The sequence below is a fragment of the Cygnus olor genome, chromosome 3 (genome assembly GCF_009769625.2).
Source record: "Cygnus olor isolate bCygOlo1 chromosome 3, bCygOlo1.pri.v2, whole genome shotgun sequence".
Taxonomy (NCBI): Eukaryota; Metazoa; Chordata; class Aves; order Anseriformes; family Anatidae; genus Cygnus; species Cygnus olor.
In genome coordinates this window covers 107,829,685-107,854,785 of record NC_049171.1, presented here as the reverse complement: position 1 = coordinate 107,854,785, position 25,101 = coordinate 107,829,685, and the positions used below count along the sequence as shown (strand labels likewise).

Sequence of the window (25,101 nt, the reverse complement as noted above, 5' to 3'; positions counted from 1 at the left end):
CATGTTCCCATGCTCTGAGACTGTGGTGCACAGGAACACCTGCATGTGCAAATCAACTCTTTGTGGGACACCCCAGCCTGTTTTGGGAGCTTTGATAACCTAGCATAAATGACAAAGCTCTATTTGGCCCAAACTCAATAAAGTCCTGCTTCTGAAAGGACATCTGCTGATGCTGTTGTACAGCTTTTGAGCTTGGTTACTTACCTTTCTGCTTCAATTTTCAGAACAGGGTGTGTAAGTCACTTTTAATATCAATAATCTTTCATTTTGAGAGTAAAAGAAGGGAAGGGGAGGAAGAAAATCCACATCATTGCTGAAACTGTCTCTTGAAACAGTGCCCTTACCTGAATTTCATGACAGGGAAGATAAAATGGAAAATGCTTTTGATTACCCAGTTGTTGGCTGAGTAGTGTGCTGATATTGTATCTGTGGAGACTACCTGTCTGGTATTTCAAATTGCCTTTTGTTGTAGATCAAGATGAAATGTGGCTAAGAATCTCTAGATAACTTTGATCAAATGATGAACCATAAAATTATCAGTTTTGCTGCTTTTTAGAAAGCATTCTCAGGGTGGTGAAATCATGACATGTTAGACAGTTTCCATGCAAACTTGAGATGTGGCTGTTAGATTGCAAGAGGATAATAGCAGAAGTTTTCTTAATTATGCTAACATAAAAACTCTTGTTGGGAAAGACGAAGTCACTATAGAAATGTACTAATTGAACCGTAGATTTGTGCTGTGAATGCTGTTTTGATGGGTGAAGTCCCTGTAGTATTTATACTGGAGTAGATGATCTTACTGTCACTCACCAAGGGTGACAACAATTCTGATCAGACAATGTAACAAAATGTATCTCTTACCCCTTCTGGATAAATGCTTTTTTCCTCCAAGCAAGGATTCCTGCCTAATGTTCTAATTTTCTCTTATAATGTGCTCCCCCACCAACACCCAAGCCTGAGGTTATCAAGACATCTTTCCTATCCAGAAACGTTTTTAACATGGGGAAGCTTTTGACAATCTGGCTGACTGTCTTCACTTGGTCGTGATTTCACAAGGGCTGCACACTGGTGCTGATGTGCTGGATACTAGAGTTGCTGAGAGATCAGAATTTCTGTCACCAGTTATAATTGCTTTGGGTTAACTGACTAATCCTGCATAATCAGGAATATTCTTGTCCACAGCATTGTTCCTTTCATGTTTAACAGCCTCTTTATAAACTTACATAGTACTTACATCATAATCACACTAATCTGACTGAAAGCTTTTAACTCTTGCAGAAGCTAGAGAACAAATTAACTAATTTTCAAGGTTTGGGTGGTGGGCAAAACTGCACAGACAAGCTTTTCTTTACTTAATATTGGTCTGGATGAGAATAAGCAATCTGAATATCAAACTATTTTTTTTTCTTTGCTACAGTACCACCACCAATACATACTACAGCCAAAGAGTAAGCAATGAAATTAAAACTTGTGTAACCAAAAGAAAAAAAATACTTGGCAAAGAGCATTCCTTTCTTGCTTGAGGTGATGTTCTGTTCATCAGTAGCGAAGAGATCCCTAATTGTTACTCTTGTGGCAACTCCCAGTAACTCCAGGCTTATTACTGAGGTGATAAAGACATGACCAAGTTATCTTCTTTGAACAAAGCTCCTCAAACAAAAGTCATCACTGTCTTCATGATGCTACAAAAACCTTGGGATGGAAACAAAGTAAAATACAACCTGATGCAGCTGCAATGCAGTAAGTGACAAGGGACAGGATGATCGTGGCTCATCAAGCATCAGCAGCAACAGCTGACCGTCTCTTCAGGATTTTGAGGGATTCACTCCTTTTCAGACCTGACCACCAGTTCCAGCGACTTACATTGTAACTGTGCAACAACTTTTAACCACAACATGCAGAGAATATTTACAGAAGGCAGCATCTTTCCACTTGAAGTCAGGCTTTGTCTTGGAGACACATCCTTATGCTTTCATGTGTAATCTCTGCAAGGTCCACAGTCACTCCCCTTGCCAAATGCGCTGCTCTCTGCACCCCTTGCGAGATGCTGCTGTGCGAACAAATACCTGTGCAAACAGCCCTGTAGCAGAAATGACAAATGATCTCTGAGGTTGCTGAGCACAAAGTAGAGACTTTCTGCTTTCAGTGGATTCTTTGTAGCAAAAACAGTTATTACAATGACACCAACCTTCCTCATCCTGACTGACTATTGCTGTGTGTCCCTTGCCAACAAGCTTGGAGTTTAGCTGAAAAGACAGCACAGGATAAAGCAGTCTCCAGTTTCAGTTTATCCACAAGCATTTTCATGGCTGTTAGGAGAAAGAGGTGATTTCAAGAGTGCTGGCAATATTGGAGTTGCCAGAACAGGCCCCAGAGGACATCTCCCCAGGGCATGAAATCCTGCAGAAAGCACAGCATGACACAGAATGACAAAGAAGGAAAGCAGCTCTTTTTTCTCCTTTCCTTTCCTTTCCTTTCCTTTCCTTTCCTTTCCTTTCCTTTCCTTTCCTTTCCTTTCCTTTCCTTTCCTTTCCTTTCCTTTCCTTTCCTTTCCTTTCCTTTCCTTTCCTTCCCTTCCTTCCCTTCCCTTCCCTTCCCTTCCCTTCCCTTCCCTTCCCTTCCCTTCCCTTCCCTTCCCTTCCCTTCCCTTCCCTTCCCTTCCCTTCCCTTCCCTTCCCTTCCCTTCCCTTCCCTTCCCTTCCCTTCCCTTCCCTTCCCTTCCCTTCCCTTCCCTTCCCTTCCTCCAGATGGGACTCCCCCACACCAGCTCTTTGACTCTCTCTTATGCCCACATTTCTAAATGGTGCACACCTCTGCAGCCCTACACTTCATTAGGCATAAGTGATGTGGGCAGGACATAAAGCAGACTGTTGCAGAAACTGAATGTAATGAAGGATGAGTAGGAGAAATAAACTTTGTTGGGAGAAGGGAGGTATCTACTTCCCAGACACGGAGTTTGTGGGATTTTGCAGAGCTGGAATTTGGGTGCTGGACAATCTGATGGGAAACCTTGAGTTCTACATTCAAGGGGGGTGCTTCTGGCATTTCCCAAATGACTAGGAGCAGAAGTCAATCAGTCAGTCAAATTTGGAAGCAGAAATCACTCGGCACAGTGCAAGGCATTCAGAATCAAAAGGATTCAGAAGATTCAGAATTCAAAAAGATTCAGAATCAAAAATCCATGTGCATCATGCCGCAGGAAATCTTTCACCGAGGAAGAAGGTAAAAAGGCCAACTTCACTTGTAAGATAACTTTAAGATGCAATTTCATCACAATCTCTAAGTGTCTCTGTGAGTAGATAATTTCTGATCAGACAGCTCTGTTGTTTGGCAGAAAATCATAAGAAACCCCAGTGACTGAAAGCGGAACAGAGGAAGAGCAGACACAAGGTGCAGATTTTTAACAGAGATGGTGATGAACACTTTTCTGCAGTTGTAATGGATTTTCTATTACACAAAGACCTTTTTTAAATTGAAGCTAGCTATCCCTAAAAGCTATGTGCTTTACCTCAGCTGAGACATTATGAGCAAACAAAGGCTCTCCAGGCAGCCTGCCATGGGCTGCCTGTGACATACTGGAGGCTGAACCTGATGGTCACATAGTTCCTTCCAGCAGCTAAATGCTGGTCACATTGGTGAAGTCAGACAACGAGGTCTGCTGTGAACCACAGCTGCCAGCAATCTTTGATGGACTTGCAGGAAACAGCCCTTTTGGCATGACTCTATTTTTTTATTTTTTTTTTTTATTTTTTTTTCCTTCAAAGCAGCCGATTCAGCAGTAACACACAGACTGCATACAAAACTGATTTCTGGTATGGACATGTGTGTTCTGCTTCAGATCCAGATGGTCCTGTGGTCAGGCTTTGGCAAGGACCAACATGATGCAACTGTAAGATAATGTGTGCTCTGTTTCCCTCCTCGCAATGCCTAGTTTGGTAATGTGGTTAAACATGAGGCCCTATTCTGACCAGTGCTCTCCATCCCTTTGCTCTTCTGCAAGCAGTCTGCATTGCCCTCACTGCAGCAGATGGTGAAGGCAGCATGCTGGAAGGTAGTTCTCCCAGCAAAGGCTGTAGTCTATCACCGTACTTCCTCAATGCACTTGCTTGTCACTGAGCATCACCTGGCTGATGCTTTCTTAGTGGGTGATGTCTCTAAAGCCTGTTGCCATCACGGATTCTTTGGCATGTCAGTGTATAATTTATTTACTTATTTATTTGCTGTTTATTTCATTTACTTCTACCATTTTGAGTTTTCCACTTGCTCCCATTTAATTTTAAAGGTATTTAAATGTTCTGTAGTCCACAAACCCTGACCTGGTGCAAATTCCTCTTGCTTCCTCAACTCCCAGTCTAAAATGCCTTGCCAGTCAAGCAGCCAGCCTTCCAGAATGGGCTTGCAGGTGTCTCTCCTTACTTAGAAAGCTTTTTGTAAATCCCCTCACAATGCCAAAATGTTACAGGAGAAAAAAACAAAAACAAACCTTGGTGCAGATGTCCAAGCCCATTCTTCCTCCTGAATTTTGTTCAACTACCTTGTGATGCTCTCTAGACACCCACAGCCAGTCTGTCTATAGCTCATCTGTAACTTACACTCAACATATTGCCTCTGGAAGGCGATTAATGCAGAAAGCCATAAACAAATCCATACAGGACCAGGCCAGCTGCCATAGTCTCCTAAATCACACTCCTTCTTTTGGAGAGCAGTAATAACAGCCATGAAGTAAATATCCCTGATCTTTGTGTGAGTGACAGGGGCTTCCATCCAGAACTCCCGAATTCACTGGGAAGGCACACTTTAACCGGAAAAGTAACATTACACAGCTCAAGCTAGGGGGGAAGTGACCCTCCACAGCTGTCCTCTTGTCGCTTTGCAGCTGACACAGCTTTCTTAGTGCTCTGCTCCTCAGAGATGTGTGCCCCATCCCCACCTTCTGCTAATGACAGCGTGCGGCTCACCCACAGCTCCTGCTGCTTAGGGGCTGGAGGCCTGTACAGTGTCAGTCCAGCAACTCAGGGAAGTGATGATGAGAAAGAGAATTGCTCTGGGACCAGGCTGCCATTAGCAAGATTCATAGAAGGGCACTTGGAGACTGCTGGACGTGACTTCCCAGCCATGCTCCCCTCACCTAGGGCTGGCTATTAAAGGTTAATATCCCTTGGCAGGGCTCAGTATCTCCAGACTCCAGTGGCTTCTCCTCTAAGGGAAGAAAATAAATCAAATGCAAATGAAGTGTAATTTCTCGTGTAACCTGTTAATAATGTGCCTGTGAAGGAACACGGGGGCATAAAGCGTGTCCTATGGGGTCAGGTCTGTTGATCCCTGTGCTCTGCCCCTGACAGAAGGAGCAGGACATTGCTGTGCAGGGAGCTCACATAAACCTGGACACTTTGCAGCCCATCCCTTGTGCTTTCCCAGCATCCACAACTGTTGTGTGAAAGATATTAGAAAGAAAAACTGTGCCAATTGCTTTTAATAGCTTTTTATGGATCCCTTGTCCATAAATCAGTCTAACCCTTTTTGAACTTGCTGTTCCTCCACCACTACCTCCTGTGACAGCAAGTTCACCAAGTGTTCACTGCCCCGTATGTGAAGAACAATTTTAAGATATCTGTGTTAAGGCAATCTCTCGATAGTTCTCTCAAGTTTCTCTCAAGTTTCCCCAGCTTCTACTATTGCAGGTTTGCTGAGCAGCAGGTCTGCATTCACCTTGTCCTTCACCTTCATGATCTTGTGCATCCAAGAGGTTCATACACCCCTCGGCTTTCTCCTTTACAAAATGGAGAGTCCCAAAATTTCTCACTGCTTTCTGTAAGGAGGCTGCAGCTTCCTCGATCATTTTTGTTACCTTTTCCTATCTCCACTACATCATTAAGAAGTGAGGACCACAAATACAAATGCCATGTAGATAGTGGGTTGCAGTGAGCTTTTATACAGCAGCAAAATGCTGCCGGTGCCCTGTCTTGTCCTCGGTGGTGTTCCTTATGACATCCAAAATTTTCTTGTCTTATTGGCTTGACCCGCACACTGTGCTCTGAAACTTCAGAGAACTCATAAGTGATCTCTTCTCAGTTTCTTTCCTGAGCTGCAGCTCACAGTTAGAAGCTCAGCACCAAGTCCACATAGATTAGATTATTTTTCTGTAAACATATTAGTTTCCATTTGTTTACACTGAAACACATCTACCACTGTTTTGAGACTCAATTTCATGCAGTCCTTCCAGGGTTCTTCTCCAGGGGGTGGACACCTCCCCAGGGGGTGTCCAAACACACTTTCTGGATTTCTGGTCCCAGGGGAGGCTCAGGACCCAACAGCTCATCTCTTCTCATCATGATGCAGGATAATCCAAGCCCCTGCAAGCTGGCAGCATTGTGAGAAGACACGCATGTCAGGGGGTTCCCTTGCATAAGCCACCTCCATGGCCTTCTCTTCACATTGCAGAAGACACAGGGATGGGAGGTGCTTGTGCATGCTGTGCAGAGCAGTTAGATGGAACAGGACATGGTTTAGGATCCACCTTCTGTCCCTACACTTCTATGCTCGTGTCAAAGGGATGGGTTTTCACAGCAGCATCCAGCAATTCACAGGGAGAAAAAAAAAAAAAAAAAAAAGGAAGTTTTAGCTTGAAAGCACTACATTTCTTTTCTTCTTTCACTTCCCAGAACATTCTATTTATTTCGCTTTGCAGATACTGTGTCAGACTTCGCTGGGAAAAAAGGTTTTAAGAGAGAACTCAGATGTATTCTTTTATGCGACACATATGAATAATTCAATTTTCTGCCATCAATAGCTTGGATTCCTCTAAATAAGCCATCTATCTAGGGGCTAGGAGGAAGAGTAGCAGGAGTGTAATATGACAAATGATGTTTCTGGATGGCACTGCATTTACACATGAACTCTAATAGGAGGGTATTTCAGCTAGGAGCGCATGTAATATTTCACTGCCACCACATTTGACAAGTTGTCTGCCCATTAGTTGTGGCATAAAGAACTCATAAGATATTTATAAGCGTTCCAGAGATACCTAAATAGGGAATCGTTTGATTTCGGGGATGGGCACAGAAAGGAGAAGTTTAAAGCTTTGACAGAATGCTTCATGCTTCATGCTTCATCCTTCTGCTTTCATGCCTGGTAATTGCTGGAGCAAAGTGGGGCTGGATATGTTAATGAGAGCTGTTGCAGAGATGTTTTTTCCTCCAGAAAATTGTGATTTCCATATAATGTCATGCCAGGACCTGAGACACCCTTCTGGTAAAGAAATGCCAAAGTTAAATACGGCTGCATTGTTGCAGCAAATGCCAGAACCCCTGCTTTGGACATCTCCTGGTCCTCCACTGTATCTCCCAGGATTTTTCAGATTCGCTGCACCTGGAGAAGGAAGAAGATGTCTCCTTGTAGGCAAGTTGTTGAAGATATTGATGAACTGGTGAAACCCATCCTGAAGGGGATGACAGGCAGCAGAGCAGCAACCCCTGCAGCCTGGCTGGGTCAGCTCTTCAAACCGAAACCACACCACTGTCAGTCAAAACAGCTGGCTTTTCCCAGTACATTCAGCTGTGGCAAAGTTTTCTGCAAGAAAACAACAATCTTTCTGCTTGTCAAAAGCCTGACTCTCTTCAAAACCGAAACATTGGCAGAAACACACTGACCAGCAGGGTGCATAAAAGCTGTTCCTGTCATGTGTCCACAGACTCCAGGTAAGTATTACATGGTGGGGCTCATTACAAGAGGATGAGTTAGATATTTCCACATTTCCAAGAAACTAAATATCCAGTCCCGAAACCCCTGAGGCAGGTGCTTTGCACTAACACAGGCAGTGTCAGAGAGATGTGAGCAAGGCCAGAAAGGAAAAAACTCACAACCCCAGGGTTGTTCTGTCTCCCAGAAGACATTTCACTGAGACGCCTGCATTGACAAGCCACTTTCCTTGCCCTGATGTGCATGGCAAGGAGTTAGCTCCCATCTCCAAGAGACCAAAAGACAACAGCTCTTCTGCATGAAGCTTCCCTCTTTATTAAAGTTTACAGAAGGAAAATGTTGTTAGTGTTTTGTTGTAGCTGATGCTATTTTTTCCCCCAGAAGGAAGTGCCAAAGCAGATGTATAAAGACAAAAAAGCCTTAGAAGAACTAAATTCTGATCTGTTCTTAGGCTATGCATCTCCCATCCCTCCATGAGCTGTGGCATGACAGTCAATGTGGCAAGACACTCAGAAATGTGCCATGCATCCTGGAAACAAAATTTGAGAAAAAAAATCCCTTTGAGTCTCTCAGTGTGGAAGCAGAAGCTTGTACCTCTCCTATATTATCCTCTCTTGCTGTTCTCCTAACTTTTGCTCCCAGTCCTTCTACTAAACCTCTCCACCCTACTTTGGGTGTATTAGTAATTTAAAAATGCATTTTCTTCTTGTCAGTAACTGGGGGGGGGGGGGGGGGGGGAAAAGCTTTCTACTGGGCCAGACTCATGCTGCATGATTCAGATGCTGTATTTCTCATTTGGACAGATAGGCAATTTTTTTTATGTAGTTAAAGATCTAGTATGGTTCATTCCTCCACTTGGTGACTGCTGTCTTCAAATACTTTTTTTTTTTTTTTTCATTCCTGGAGTCTCAGCACATGCAGCTATATTACTAGCAAACCTCTGTACTAATTAAGCCCAGGGAAGGGCATCCTTACACCTCTTTGTTTACAAGCACAGTAACACAGAAGGACAGGAAGGAGAACCCTGGGAAAATGATGCACACACTGTTGCAGCATGTTACAAGCATTTGCAAAGGCATGGGGAGATAAACTCTCTCCTTTCTCCCCTGGAGATCTTGGGAGGAGGAGGGTGAAGTCCCTTTCCCCAGATCTCCAGTTTTACAGGTGATTTTCTGGCAACGAGTGTTTTCTCTGCAAAGCTGATCCAGGCTCCTGTGGTACCAATGGATAGAATGCTGTACATTGCAAAGGCCCTTTAAAAATCCCACCAAGAAATGGCAAAATATTCTTGGTACAAAATATTTTGTTGTTGTTGTTGTTCTGCGTATTTCCCTGGTCTTTTTTTAGCCCATTCTAGCTAAAGAAAGCCTTGCTGGATTTGGATTGACAGGAGGTAGTTTTTTATTTTTTTCTGTCTCAATGTCAGGCCAGATGTGTCAATAACACCATTAGGCAATTACTGCCTGCTGCAGTCACTTGCATCACAACTGCTGCATGACAGAATCTAGGGCAAAAAGGCGGTATCTAGACCTTTTATTATTATTTTATAAAAATGAGGTTTCCCACAGCCCCTTTGAAATGCTGCAGAAGGGTGTGATTTGAACTAGCACCATCATGGGGCCCGGAGAGAAACTTCTTGTCTCCCTGTGGAGGTATTGAATACTACATTACTGGCACACACCAGGAAAAACACCTCTCTCTCTATACCTTAGCAATACAGAGAGAAAGGAGAATAAAACAGTCAGGCTCTTGTTGAGTTGCCCCTGTGCAGGGTGAGACACTAGTATTACAGGAGGTGAAAATAGAAGTTTTAGGACTTGTTAGGTCTCAATGGAGAAAAACCCTGCAAGAGAGAACATGAGAAAATAATCTCTAGATCTCATCTTGGACATTCAGGTTGAAGCTATGCCTTTGCTCCAGACTGCCAAATGGTCTTTGCTAGGTTAGGAGCCTATGGTCAATAGTGGAAAAAGTTTTGTAATTAGCAGCATCATGAACACCCTCCATTCCCACATACACTGGCCAGTAAAAATCTATGCTACCTTTGGGCAGCTGGTTTCAGCCAAATAGCCAGAGATTTTCTAAAGTTAAAAATGCATCATTTAAGAAAGAATGAAGTTGATTTCCATAGAGTACCCCATTTGGAGAACAAAATTTATATTACTTTCATGTGAGCAATCAATGAAGCACAGGAACCTAGTGAAAGAAAACATCACATTTGGGGTGTAATGAAGTGTTTCGCTCCATCAGAAAAAAATCTTTTTCAAACGCATGGGATTCATTGTGGCTAGAAACCCAGAGACTTCTGGTTTTGTTTTCACAAAGAGACATGTTTCGTGTTTGAGCCAGTAAGCAAAACAATCAGCTTTATACCCAGCTCAAGTCAGGAGAAAGTATCAGACGATGTTGGTCTGCTGAGTAAGACAGAGTGGACAGATGCCCCTGGCCCCAGCCTTACCTGCATTTAAGCACATGGGTCTTCTTTACTTTGTGACCAGCCCATTCACTGGGAATATCCACAGAGTTGGGACTTTACCCAACAAATAAAGATGAGCAAATGCTCACTGTCCTGGATGGAGCAGAGAGCAATACATCTGATCCCAAGAAGACCAGAACTCAGAAGCTGTGCACTTAAGCCCATTATGTTCTCCCCCCCAAGCCTTCCCCAAAGATCCCGAGTGACATCTGACCTCTAGTTCCTGGAAATCCTCCTCCTCCTCCACATCGTAGGAGAGGGTGTGAATCTTGATGTCATCTGCCGAGAGGTCGATGAACTTGCTGTCCGGGTACTCCAGGCTGTCCTTGGTGGGGGAGCGGTCCTCAATGAAGGTGGTTTCGCAGCACTCCGAGCCGATGCTCTCGCCCCATGAGCGCAGCACGTTCTCCGAGTAGAGGATGATGTTGGGCCGGTAGTGGGACTCCACCGTCTGCTGCAGCATGTTGGGATCCAGGAGCTGCTGCACAGGGTCGCTCCTGCCGTTCTCCAGGCAGCTCGGAGAGGAAAGGCTCCCCGCTCGGTGGCCCTGGTACTGCGGGGTTGGGTAGACGGAGACCAGACCATCTCGGCTCTCTGCTACCAAGTTCCTTGTGTTAATTAAACCGTTCCTTTTCCCGGCTTCGGCGATCTTATTGTGCATCAGCACGCTGTTTTGCTCAATCAAGCCATCCATACTGGGAGGTGTCTGAGGGAGCGCGGCGGGCAGTCTGTGTTTTGTTGTACCTTAGAGATGGGTCACACTGGGGCAGTGGCCCCCATTTTCCTGAAGGAGAAAGGAAATAGATACCAAGGTGAGGACATAAGCAGTGAATGGCATATAAAGGCACTCAAATTCGCTTGTCTTTAGTATTATCTCAAGAGGAAATACAGCCTCATGTATGCACATGCCTAGCTTTTCAAATATATCTCCACTTGGAAAGACAATAAGTAAAATAAAATAAAATAAATAAAACAAAACATAACAAAAACAAAACAAAACAAAATAAAACCACCAATAACAAAAAAGCCATGAGGTGAACAGGAGCAGATGATAGTGTGTGGTCACAGAGAACTTCCTGAGATGTCTCAGATGAATGGTGGGCCCTCTCAGAGAAAGGTAATGATGCCCCCTCCATCCCCACCCGTATGCCACTGTCATTCTGAAGATAATGTCCCCTTCCTCTAAAGGCTCTGATAAGTGAGGTTTAAAAAAAAACAAACACACACACCAAAACTAAACAGAGATAAAAGATAAAAGAACCGTTTTCAGTTCTTGGAAAACTGCAATTACAAAAGGCAGGCAGCTGGTATGCTCAGCTGTCAGTCTCTTCAGCTACCTTTCACCCTTGGCAAGTGCTTTGCTACCCTTTGAAAATACAGCTGAAGCAAAAAGGAGACAGCTCTCCTTAAACTGACTGGAAAAAAAACAACACCTGAAGGTGAGATCAGATCTGACCCAGATGAATTAAACCTCCTCTGGACAGGACCTCAAATCCCCAGCACTGCTGTGGGTGTGCTACTTCTTCCAATGCCTCTGAGACTGTCCAATGGTGACAGATCAAAGGGTTGTGACGAGGCTGGTCAGCATGAGCAGCCCCATCCTGATTTACCAAACAGGGGCACAACTGCTTGAGCCCCAGGACCTGGTCACCTCCTTTTGCACAGCAAAAACAATTGCTGTCTGTCTCAGCTCACCAACCTGGCTCTGTTTTGTGTGGCTTGCACAAAGGTATAAGAAATCAAAGGGATAGCTCAGAAGGCTAAAAGTACTTTTCCCCGAACCAAATACTTTCTCACCAGGACACCTCTTCTGCTCAGGTGCAGCCAAAGGAATAAGCTTTTTGAAATATGGTTATACGCATCACGGCAGCAATGAGCTCAGGATTTTGTTTCTGGGCCCAAGCATAGGAATCACATGAAATGTTGCATAGGAATCACGTGAAATGTTTCTGCCTTCAAATACACTTTTTAAGGTTCAAATACACTTGTTAAATTGTTAAGGTAGGATTACCTGTCCCCAAAGTGCTGCTTGGAGGAAAACAAGAATTGCAAACAAACATACATATGTATTATTTTTACTTGATGTTTTCTCTCTATTTCTCCTTTATATCAGAGATCTTCTAACAGAGCAATGGCTAGCAAAAACTAAATGTATTTCCTCTATAAAATTTTAGCCTTCAAAAATTTTCTGTCTCCCTTTTGGCTTACAAGAGATATTTAAACTCCTAAGAGCTGGTCTTCTGCTCTTACACTAGGAATGAAGTAAGAAACTCATTTAATGTGCAAGAAAGCACTTGTTTTAACATGTAGAAAACCCATTTTAATGTGTTGGCAAATAGTTCAGAATTTGTTCTAAATGAGCTGTCAGGAAAGCTGCACAAGTGAAAATATATGATGGTGGGATCCTGTGGAATTTATGCTGCGCTTCTCTCAGCCCCAAACATGGGGAACATGCTGGCAAAATTAAAACGATTTGCAAATTAGTTTGGAAGCTTGGACTCGGTTTCACCAAAGGAAAGACCTAAATTCCTTTGCAGCAGCTAAGACTGAGAGCAGGTGCTCTGCCTTTCCAAGGAAAACTCCTTTCCATATGAAACTACGTCTGTGCTAAATGAACAGAGGACTGTGCCCTCTTTCCACTCACAGTGGGGTGACGCTGAGTAATAGCTTGTGTCAGCACGGACATGGTGGTGTAAGGTGAAGCTGCTTTTGGAGGAAGCAAGAAGAGAGTAGATGGGGAGGCCAACATGTCACACATGTGCCTTAGGACTGGTCCTTGCAGAAATACCATCTTCCATCCACTGCTCTGCAAGCATCATGGTCCCATAAACAGTGCCAACATGCACAGTCTCCTGTAGGTTACTGAGCAGTCCCAATTTCATTGTTTAGGCTCCAGAGGCACAGTGGGACCCTGACACAAATTGAGTTGGGGAATACCTGCTGCTTTACCCAGGTTTGGTGGGGTCATTTGCTAAGGGGATCGTTCTGTCATCTCTCTAACTGTTTGCACATAATCATTCCCCCTTCTTCCACCCTCCCCTCCCACAGAAAAAAAAGGAAAGCACATCACCAGAGGCAGAGGCTGAGAAAAACTCAGTGATTAATGAGTAAGTTGTCACAAGGCTTTGCTCAGTTCCCCCTGAGCCAGCCTGAAAAATGTGCAAGGCTCCCTGACACGTGACATAAACTGTTGGCCCCACTGAAGTCAGAGAGACTTCACTCAAAACTGCAAACTGTCTTAGAGACATTCTTAGCTCTGGCATTAGTCCAAGCAAACAGAGATGGTCAGCAGAAATACTCTACAATTCTGCCACAGATGTAGCAGGAATGGGAAGAAGATGTACAAACCAAATAGATACCCTCCCAGAGAAACAAATGAAAGGGTCAATAATTTGGTCACTGCATCAATGGCTGCAGCAAAGCGTGGGCCAGGCCTTGCTTCTTGGTGAACTCACAACATTCCAACAAATGTGTATTGTCTGGTTTGAGTAGCACTTGGGAAAATGCCATTTTAAAGCAGCTTTATCTCATGCCTTTGAGCTGCACTGTCAGATTCCCTTCATGTTGCCTCTACACTCATGTATCATCCAGATAATGCTTGGCTCTGGAAATGCAGGTCTCACCCCATGCATTTCATTGACAGCTATACTGTCTTCATGGAAAATGCTTGCTTTGAATTGGTGCAAATGAGGCTCTGCACACATAGTGACACCAGGGCCGGCTGGTGTGCAGGCTAATATATGTTCCTCATGTAATTTTTGAGAGGTCATTTTGAAAGGGTTGGATTATGAGGAAGGTTCACTCCCACCTCCTTAAAGCTGTCTTACATGGCAACGGTCCAAAGTCGTTGGAAACAAAAGCCATCCTTTGGTCCTTTCCACACTCCTCAGGAAGAAGAGGAGAAAAGTAAAGAGAGGCCACAGGGAAAAATGCTTTGGCATGCCCAACTGACATGAGACCCAGGAGCGGTTAAGGAAGTGAAAGGGATGTTGGTGTTGTCAGGATTTAGGACTGTCCCGAGCCACCCCTTGCTCCCTCTCCAATCGCTTTCCCAGCTGCCTTTCCAATTGGCTGTTGAAAGGAAGATGGAGACTCAACAACACTGGAAAAGGTAATTTGGCTCCAAAGTCTTTGGAGTGCCAACAGATATGATTCTGTAAAGTCCTGAACCAGGACTGCTTATGATATATTTGGGATTCTACAGCTGATATCTCTACCATACCAAGGACCTAAAGGCAGCTATGATACAGGCTCCCTCATCACCCACACCACCAAAGTGTTAGCACGCCCAACAGCCTGGCTTCAGCCTGTGCCCTCTCCCAGGCAATACCCAACCAGCAGTAAATAAGTGCCATGGATGTTCCTGAGAGGTACGAAGAGCAGAACAATCTTGTTCAGGCAAGTAAGAGACTTTAGTGGCCTGGACACAGTTGATGTTGGACCATTCAGCTTGTGGATGATAAGGTGGATCCAGGCCTGCCTCATTTACTAGATAGGACAGAGCAGGTGGTGTTTGCTTAGTCCTACCATGGATCTAAGCATCTATCTGGCCAGCGCCTACCTGCTGCGCATCTAAACCAGTCTTGTAAGCCAATCTTGCAGATTCTGAGTGACACTTTCCCCTTGGGATGGGGGAGGACGGAAAGAAAACATCTGAAATGAGGCAAGGACAAGACAGGAAACATCCTTCCTACACAGAGCTCCTCCAGTAAGAGGGCTAATGCATTGCTCAGGCATCCTCTCCGGGGCCCTGCATAGCTGTGCAGCTTGCATATGCCTTGGGGAAGGTCAGCAAAGAGAGATCTGGATGGCAGTATGCAATCAAGGAAAACTGTCACTTCAATCCGTAGCTGGCTGGCTACCTTTCCAGAGCTTGACCCAATGTCTCAGCCCTGCAAGTGTGTGACTTAGTGGTGAGGAAATGGTGAGATTCTTGTGCCTTTCCATTATACTACCTTAATAGCTAATAATAATAATAATAATAATAATAATAATAATAATGGGGCATTGATTTTTCTTTTCCAGGTGAAATTCCTGAGTGGCTGGCCATTAGGTTTAAATCAATAACACCTTGATTGCCAGTGCATTTTGATGCACAGCCAAAACAAGGTCAATGGCTGTCTGGGGAAACTGAGAAACTGTTGAGGTTCCCAGAGATTCTTCATCAATAAGAAAACAGGATTAAGTGTTGTCAGCCACAAATGAAATCTCATGTCTTCACTGATAAAAGAGAACCTTTTCTGGGCTTTTCTCTCCTGAACCATTGGCTGAAGAGAGTTAAATCACACTTCGAAGGCCTTTGTTGCCTGCTGTTATCCTGGTGTTGGTAGGAGAATTAGACTTATGGCCCGGAATTCATTTCACCTACCTGACAATACTTCTTGGGAGAAATTAATTGCAGTTATGCAAGGTGCATAGGACAGTCAGGCAGGCAGTCTCTCTGTAGAGTAACAATACACCTGCAATCTACAGGTGAGACCCTTTCAACTTAATACTAACCTTCAGGTAAGTGAAGAAAGTATTGTGAGTCCTCCAGGTTCAGCTGGAGGAGCAAGGGACAAGGGCACGTGGTTGTGAATGATGCTTGGGGGCAAAAGGCTCAGAGCCTGTACTCTGCCTGCAGGAACTCCTTGGAGGGGAGGCTGATCAGTCACCATCCTTTCATTAAGGGCTTTTCCTGGCCTGACCTGCTCCAGGCTCACATGTTCACAACTCACAGGCAGGTGCTAAAATGAAGACTGCCCCAATTTCCAGGCCAAGCTGCAGCCTGAAGGATCCCGGATGGCAGCGCGACTGAGCAGACATCCTCTGATAGACAACCTGAGGCAATCAGAGGATGTCTTCTCCGCAGGGAGCCAACACTCAAAGCAAAAAGAGAGACACTCTCATTGTCTAGGACCTCAGTGAGGCCTCAAAATAATGCTGACAGGAAAATGAAACTCATCAGAGCCCTTTAAATAAGAGAGCTGTTCAATCTGCTCCAAGATGCAGAGTTAATTTAACTGGTTTGATTCAGGTTTCATTTGTCTTCACACGGTTTGAATTTCTTCCCACAAATCACTCACTGGTGCTCAGGATAACCAGAAATAATTCTGCACTTTCAGACTTGAGGCTGGAACCAGAAGGGAAAACCAAGTTCAAGCTATTGACAAATACTAGATCAAACTTCGATCTATTTTTTTCCTTGGGGATTAGAAATTTTTACCCAGGCCTCTGGCACTAAAAGTGGAGCTATTCATTATTTAAACCTTCATTTTTTCTCAATTTCTTTTTTTTTTTTTTTTTTTTTCCCCTCTCTCCCTCTTTCTTATTTTAATAAGAAGCTGTAACCTGTGCCAGGATATCTCATCTGCAAAGCTGTGGTTTATTAAGCTATCACTTGTGCCACAGCAGAGCCCAGCTACGGTAGCTGCAGTGAAGGCTGTGCTCTGCTGGGTGTTCTGCAGGCTCCTCTGATGACAGTGGCTGACAAACTAATTAAGCAAAGGGTGTGAGGCACAAAAATACAAGCTGCAGAGAGGGTAAGGAGAGAAGAGTTAAACGCTGTGCCCCAGGCTCTGTCAGACAAGGAGTGTCAGCCAGCTCTGATAGTGCCCACCATCCCAAAGCTCCTTCTTTCTTCTGTAACCCAGTGGATGCTGTTGTCCTCCGGCCTCCATGGGGCTCTCCCCTCCACGCAGCTCTCACACAGCCTCAGGTTGTTTCAGCTTTTGGGAGCACCCTGCCAGGTACCAAAAGGTATGTGTGAACAACCAGCAGAAAAGCCCCAGACCCCAGATCAGAAAAACATTTATCTGGGCAGAACCACAACCTCAAGGTCTTGCCTGGCCAGGAGAGACAGCATCAGCTCAAATACTTGGTTTGTGGGCAGGAAAGCTTGCAGAGGAAGGCAAGACATGCTGATGCTGGAATCCCCATCCGCTTCCAAGGCTTATGGCCATGCCTCTGCCATTCTCCTCTGATCCAGCTAGGAGGAAGGGCTCAAACAGCTTGTGTTCCTCTGCACAAGTCTTTCCTGGATATAAGGACCAACCTTTTCACCCTGAAGAGAGTCAAGCATGGGAAAAGGCTGTCCATGGAGTTTGTAGTCTCCATCCTTGGAGATTTTGACCCAACTTGAAGACCCAACTGAATGAAGATCTGAGAAATTTGTGACCCAGAGATGACCCTGCTTTAAGACAGAGGTAGGATTAGAGACTACCTGTGGTTCCTTCAACCTGAGTTACCCTATTATCCAAATCTTCCTGTTCCTAGCAGATTCCCACCTGTCTCCCCTGCTCCCAAGAAGACACCACTGCTCCTGCACCTTCCTGCTAACCCCTCAGTGACTCCAAACCTAATGCCTGCATGGCCAGAAGGGACGATAACCACACCTTGCAGACCTGTGTCACCAGAAACTGCTGCTGCCTCATGACTACTGGAGTCCACGAAGTTCTGTTGGGTTTGATGCTAGTTCCCACACTACCAGCACAGAGAAAGGAGAGGGTAGAAAGCTTTCTTGAAGAGCTGCAAATAGTGAGACCTGCAGCCTGACAAAAACCACATGGAGAGGTTTGGAGGCTACAGGTTTCCTAGTGCAATCTTTCAGGTGTGAGGGTGTTTGTTTTTTTGTTTGTTTGTTTGTTTTTTGTTTGTTTTGTTTTGTTTGTTTTGTTTGTTTGTTTTTTTATGCATACTGCATAGGCTTCAACATGGTTTAAGGTATTTCAAACATCTAGAAATTACAGCAGCACATATGGACCTTTTGCTTGAGAGAAATCACCATGAATCTGGAGAGCTGATTTCAAAGTAAAATATTTAAGGAAAGGAAGGAAAAAAAATCCTTTCCCACTTGTATTTTTCTTTTTTGATTTAGCTGGGCTCATTATAATAGTTTTTGTTCTAAGGAAATGCTGCTACTTCAACAGCTGAAATTCCTTTTGACCTATTAAGTAAACTACAGGGAGTTTCATAAAGCAATGCAACTAAGTCACACTGGGAGAATTAGGTATGCACGCATTAGTGATAGCTAAATGTTTAATTGCTAATGGTAGAAGTAAAAAGACCTCCATGCTATTTTAGTATTTCCAATATGCAGCAAATCCACTGTGAGACACAGGCCTATCCTGCTCTAAAAAGGAGGGAGTCGGGGTGCAATGAGATGCCCAAGGTCATGTCAAACACAGTAGCAGAGCTGGAAATAAAATCCAGGTCTCTTGATTGCCTGTCCAGAGGTATATTTAAATGTGGAAACAGTTACAATATGCATATTAGGTCTGCCTGAATAATTGATTGCTTGATTCAGCAGCTAAACCAAAGAACAGAGGGGAAACAGGTGGAATTACCTCATGTTGACCTAAAATATAAAATGTTCCCCCTGCAAGAAAATATTTTTTTTCGAGCAGATGGGAACATCTTTTATTAGCCAAAATTAACTGTAATGTTTCATTTATTTATTTTTAATTGAACGAACTTGCTTTTAGTTCAATTTGCCTCAAGTTGTCTCCAATAAAAGATGACACATTCAGGCTTTTCTAGCCATCCTCCTTCCCGACCAGTTTTGACAGCCTCAACAATTTATTGAGTTCAGTCCAAATTCACAACTTTTTTCATTTTATGACAGAACTGCACTTTCCAGCTAATAAATGACTGACCTGAATAACAGCACCTGGCTGTAATGTAAATAACCCTCTCTGTTGTGGAAGGCGCCGGTATAAAAATACCTTGCCATCTGCACAACTTACGGCAATTACTTTGCAAAGTGAAAACAGTCAAAAATCAGGCTCTGTGCCTCTTTAAGCAAGAAATTCATTTCACCAAAGTAGTTGGGGAAAGCTCAGTGTCAGAAAGCTATTATCAGCTACCTAACCACATCCGGACACATGAATGCTATGAATCAGTCTTTGGCCAAGCGGCTGGCAAGTTCAGCGTGAACCTGTAAAAACCAGTGGACCCTGTCCTAACTCTGCACCTCCGCATGAGTGGAGCCTCTTGTGCACATGCCTGATGCACGCTCCTCTCACACCTCCTCCATCTCTCCTGGTTGCAAATCTGTAGCCTCCTCTCCGAGCCTGGCCATCCAGGAGCTTGCAGAGCAAAGGATGCCTTTGTGCCAGCTTGATCGCTGGGTCCTTTGCAGCACTGCTACTCAGAGATCCCCAGTACTGCAGAACGGGACCATCTGACAACCCCAAATGCATCCAGCCTCACGACACCCCTCTGAGCCACCCCCCCCACTACTTCACACTGGGGAGACTGAGGCATGAGGAGTGATTCCTGCTATAAAAGCCCTACCTCTCCCAACAGATGGCCAAGCTGACGTTTCCTCTCCTTCCAGCCATCCCATAAAGCTGTGCTGCAAAACTCCCCAATTAAGTCCAGCCCCATAAAACTGACCTTCATGAGACCGTAAGTAGAGTTACACACAATAAAACAACTCAGGTCACTACCTTCAGCAGAGTAGTCAGGCTGAAGGATCTGTTGGCCAACTCCAGGAGCAGAAAATTGTGCTGCCTTTTGCTTTCAAAGCAAGTGAATGCGGCTGTTCTCTGGGGTGTATAATTGCATTCTTAATTGTACCGAGTGCCCTCACTGAGAAAAACTTCATCCAGACAGAGTCCCATGACTCTCCTGCATGCAGTGGAGAGCAATCCTCGCCTCTGACTGAGAGCTGCTATAGCTTGTGGGGAAAACTTTAGCTTAGACCCACGCTTATCGTGCCGAGTTTGAGGCCAGAGCAATTGTTCTTGTGGATTTAACCACTATCCATGCTTTGAAGAGTGAAAACTTGCACACAGCTAACTATTTGTTTCACTGTGTGTCATCATTTACTTGACAGACAAGCCATATCCTCAGGTGAAAAGATGCAATGCCTCCGTCCTCTTGGTTCCTGCACCGCTGAGTCTAGGTGGTTTCTGAGAGTCAATCTAGATTTAAAGGTCTGTGTAAAAGTGAATTACCACAAAAATCTCTCTGCCTAATTTCAGTGTTGTGCCTGTTGTTGCAACAGAATTGAAATTGTCCAGCCTAGAATAAACTACCTGATGCTCTGCCCTGCAGAAACCTGCAGCAAGGCGAAGATCCCCTGCAGCATGCAGCAGAGCATTTAAATGAACGCAGAGTGCGTGAACACAGGAATATCAGCATCATAGCATCCCCTGGCCCTCTTGGTCTGCTTGTGGGCTGAGTCTGGTGCCTCTCTTTGACCTAAAATCCCTGTAACTAGGCTGGTGCACAGACAGAAACACCCAGATATGTGATGCTCTAAGCTAGGAGTTAAGATCTTCCTAAGGAAGGAATGATAAATAAAGAGGGAACTGAACAGGAAAACAGCCTGGTGGTGTTGGCTTAGTGCAAAATGAAGGTGTCCGCTTCTCCTGCCCCAAGGAAAGCACTTCAGGGTTGTAAGTCACTTTGTTAGCAAAATGCTTCTGTGATACTGTAAAATTGCTTGTGCTGGTTCATCAGGGCGAGGATGATTAGATTAAACAGCCACTGCTGGGGCAATAAAATCAGGCTTGCTTCATCAGGCTCTAGAAGAATTGCAGAGCCTGAAATATGCTGTGGGACAAAACCTTTACAGAAGTGATTTAGATATAGCAAGACTGGTAGCTGGAGGCAGATAGGACAAGCAGGGAAATGCTGAAAAATAGTATCAATGGGTGTACATTGACCTTTACAGACCTTTCTTAACCCCATATTCAACCATCCCTGAAGAAATCAGAGCTGAAATGAAACATGGGGCCCTTTAGACTCAGGACATTGCAAGATCTTGAAGAAAAACCCTACGTTGACTTTCCTCTTTCTCCTTCCCTTATAAAAATAGGAAATTTCTGTATAGGAGGCACAGGCATTCAGCTGGCAGCAATTCCACGCAACATCGCCTCCGTGATCCTGCAAGCCATATGCAGTGGGGAGAAGGGAGATTATTTTGCTGCAGAAAACACAAGAATAGGAGCAGAAAGGTGGGTGAATGGGGTGGGAACCACGCTCTGAGCACTGCATGCAGCAGGCTGCTCCTCTGAGAGACGTTTTGCAGGAGCACGCTGAGCACAGCTGTCCTGCCCGACCTGATGCCAGGCAGGATATCTCATGGGACCTAGGATGATCAGGGGACCCCTCAAGGAGCTGAACTCTTTGATTATCCCATGATTATATTCCAAGAAAGTTATCCAGTTGCAAATGCAACTTAAGAGACCTTCCCTATCCCCAGGGAGTTTTGAGGGGTCTGAGCTCTACTCAAAGCACATAAACCCACATAAACCCCATTAAACATCTGCTCAAATTCCAGCAGCTTGATGTGACCGGTCAGTTCATTCTTCCTGTGCCTCAGTGAATTGGAGTCTCAGAGCTCAGTGACAGAAATAATTTACTGCATGGATTTGGGTGGATGGTTAATGAGGGAACTTTGCACATTCGGGTTTTATATAGATGCAGATACACAGATACACATTTGCAGTGATGCCATGTTTAAAATTGGGAGTGCTAAAGGCATGCATGGACTTACACCTCTCATGTATTGCACCACTATTTTAAAATGCAGTCTTTGCTGGTGCAATGAAAACAACCAAAATTCGTCATTCGTTCAATATTATGGCATTAAACTCAAAGCTCTGAATCTTTTGCACTAGATTCATAGGTGGTATATGTTGGTCCGGCTCCACCTGAATCCTTGGGGTTACTGACATTTACATCTGCTGAGCCGCATTTTGCTGTGATCTCATTGCTCAAAGTAGTTTCCAACTTCTACCAGAGAGAGAGTATTCAGAAATGTTCGTTTTGATAGCCAGAGGATGTGTATTCAGAGATGAGCAGATACACACTGACACACTTACACACACTATTCATTCAGTTTTGTCAAAATAAAGTCATTGAACATGCACAGCATTTTCCTCATGTTTCAGTCTGCAATTCTTTTCCATTTTTTCCTCAATTCTGCTGTACAGTGACCTATAAAAAGTTGAGTCTCCAAAGTGAAGAAAACAAAATTTGGAAGTCCCAATATGTAATCTGCAATCCTACTAACCAAACAACCTGTATTGCAAATTCTTCTGGACAGAGGCATTTATAGCTGACTTATAAATGTCTACAAATGCAAATTCATAGTAGAGACACGGACAAAAAACCTTGCCCAATTATGTTGGCACTTCTTCTCTGATACTATCCTTAGAAGCCAAGGCATTTTAAATACTGCAAGCAGTGTTCATCAAGTTAAATGTGTCGTGGTGGTGCCCATGCACACCAGTACCGCATTACATCTGCATTTGTATAACTAAGAGCCTCCCTGAGCATGTGAGATTTATTCCAGAGCATACGGTACCAGTGATGTGAGATGTCTGCTTGCCCACTTAATAAGAGGAAACTTACTTAATTCTTACAAATGCATTCATCTTACATACACACTGACACGACCTGTAGTTACCAAACTGCCAATAAAATGTCACCTTGGCCAGTAAAATGAGAAGTGGTTTATTCTTTGGAGCGAAGTAATTTGAAACTAATATGAAGAGCATCTAAATGCAGCTTCTTTGAAGATGATAGCTCATTAACTATAATTAAGAGCAAGTCATTTAAATACATTAATGTAGAAAAGTGCTTTCTCTGCTCTGGCTGCATTTTATAATACACAATAATCCCCCTGAAAATACCAGTTAACTCATCTTCTTGTGTTTAAGAATATCAAAGCATCTTTTAATTGTTGTTAATGCCCTGTTTATGAGGGATTAATATCTAATTATTTGTGATTTGAATATTTAATCTCCCTGGAAGTTTAGATTTATTTATTTTTGGCGTCCTTCTCATTACATGCTGAGGCTGCAGTTTTCCCTCCGGTTATTTTGAAGACACAGTTCAACAGATTGCTCTCCAGAGCAACTCCTGCCACTAGGTAGCTCCATGGTTTTTAGGGGAGAAAAAGCCACCACCACTGCTGGTCCCGGGCAGACCCTTGCACCTCTCCTCCTGCGCTGCATTTTGGACTGAGGAACGCTACCAGCCCTGTTCCAGGAAGGCTTGCCCTCTGCACCACCAGTTCCAGAAAGGTCTCAAAGCATTTTTGCCAGCCTGTGCCTACCGGAAGGTCCTCCTTGATTCCTTGTGGGATGCTTTAGGGGTACCTGCCCCAGAAGGAAGCAGCAGGCATGGGTTACTTACCCAAGGTCACCCCACTACACAGCAGGGATCGCTCCTGCCTCCTCGCCTCTAACCATCCCTCTCTCCAACTTAGCCGCTACTGCCCGCAAACTACAGGGGTGGGAAGGAAAAGAAATTCAACCCAGCGACTCTGGAACGGGGTGCTGAGGCAGGAGGGCAGCTGGGGACGCAAGCAGCCCAGCCTCCCGCAGCCTGCCCCGGCTCAGGCTGTGCCCCGGGGCTGCGCACCCCGCGCCCCCTCTCCCCATCCCGGGGCGCAGGGGAGGGGAAGATGCTCTGCCACGGGGAGCAGGAGGGGGCTCCTCCTGGGGAAGGGAAAAAGAGGGGGATCCCACGCACAGTTTCCGTTCCAGAAAACTCGCCACTGCTCCCACAGCCCTGGGAAAAGCCCGATCCCTCCCCTGACCCCCTCCAGGCGCTCCGTGCCGGACCGGGCATGCAGATTTCGGCTCTCCAGCGGGGCACCGGGGCAGCACCGGGCCGGGGGCCCCCCCAGCTACCTGCCGGGGGCAGGATCCCAGCCACCCCGGCTCGGTGGGGTCCCCCTCATCCCGGGGCTCCCCCCGGGGACCCTCCGCCGCGGCGGCTGCGGGAAGCGCCGTGCCCCCCGCCCCCTCGCGGCGTCCCCCCCCCCCCCCCCCCCAGGGGGCTGGGGATGCGGGGATGCGGCGCATCGCTCCCCGGAGGAGCTGGGGGGGGTCACTCACCTCCCTGCAAGGTGACCCGCAGCGCGATCCGCCCGCCGGGGGCTGCAGGAGGGGCTCCGGGCTTCCCCGGGCCGCCGGAGGCTCAGCGGCCGGGAGAGGAGCCCGGCAGCATCCCGGCGGCTGGGGGGAACGGAGGGGGGCACCGGGGGACCGGTGGGTGGGGACCGGGGAGGGGGGAGACGGGGGCCGGGCAGGGCGAGCGGCCGGCGGGGCTGCGCCGCCTGCACCGCCGGGCTGCACTGTGCGCTCAACTCGCGGGGAGGAGGAGGAGGAGGAGGTGGAGGAGAAGGAGGAGGAGGAGGAGGAGGGAGGGAGGCGGAGGGAGGCAGGAGAACCAGCCCTGCGTGGCAGCGCGGCCAACTTTGCTCCTGCAGCAGGAGCAGCATCGCAACCCCCCCGGGTGTCCCTCCGGGGGGAAAGGCAAAACGTTTCGCCGTCTGTCCCCCATCTCCTCCTCCTCCTCCTCCCGGGGCCTTCCTCCCAGCCAGGGGGGCTCTGCTGCTCCCCACCCAGCGCCCCTCTTCCCACCGGGCAACCCCCCTGCACCCTCCTTGCCCTGCCGCAGAGGCACTCCAGCACGGCTCCCCCAGGGGCACGGGCACCTGCGGGCCCCGAGATGGACACACAAACTCCCCGAGGAGCTGGGGAAGGCTCCAGCAGGTCTGAAGAACTTTATTTATTTGCTTGATTTTTTTTTTTTAGTATCGTGGCGAGCACACTGGGCTGCCTGCTGCAGCGTCGAGGGGGTGTTCCCTGCTTTCCTAATAACCATAAATAATATGGGAAAGCAGGGTTCATTCATTCCTCTTCACATCCCCAGCCGGCCTGCTAGCCAAGTCATTTGCCTAAAAGCTTCTCTGTCACCACTTTTCTAGATGCTTCAACATGGCTTAAAATGCTGTTGGAAGATCACATGCCCAGTTTAGATCACTGCTGTCCTTTGCTGCCGCAGGGAGAGAGACACGAGGCCTTATATACCCTGAGCGTTTTTGATGTATCCACCTCTCTGCTTGGGGTAAGGCTGTTTTCTCTCTCTTTTTGCCTACTGCTTGTTATTCAGACTCTCAGAATAACCTATGCCAAATCGTT

The 25,101-nt window shown here is 45.8% G+C and overlaps 1 protein-coding gene across 4 annotated transcripts in view; it reads right to left on the bottom strand.

Annotated features, from left to right (window-relative positions):
* SYNDIG1 (synapse differentiation inducing 1) overlaps window positions 1-24,251 on the bottom strand; it is a 104,317-nt gene extending 80,066 nt beyond the window's left edge. For 3 of the 4 annotated variants that reach the window (XM_040553654.1, XM_040553653.1, XM_040553652.1), the window contains exons 1-2: window positions 24,013-24,198; window positions 10,389-10,958 (exon numbers count right to left, since the gene is read on the bottom strand). In XM_040553654.1, coding sequence (XP_040409588.1) covers window positions 10,389-10,868 — 480 coding nt within the window. In that variant the 5' untranslated portion in view covers window positions 10,869-10,958; window positions 24,013-24,198. Of the gene's footprint in view, window positions 1-10,388; window positions 10,959-24,012 lie in introns of all 4 variants that reach the window. The other variant, XM_040553651.1, reaches the window with a different exon arrangement.
* Window positions 24,252-25,101: the final 850 nt, after the last annotated feature.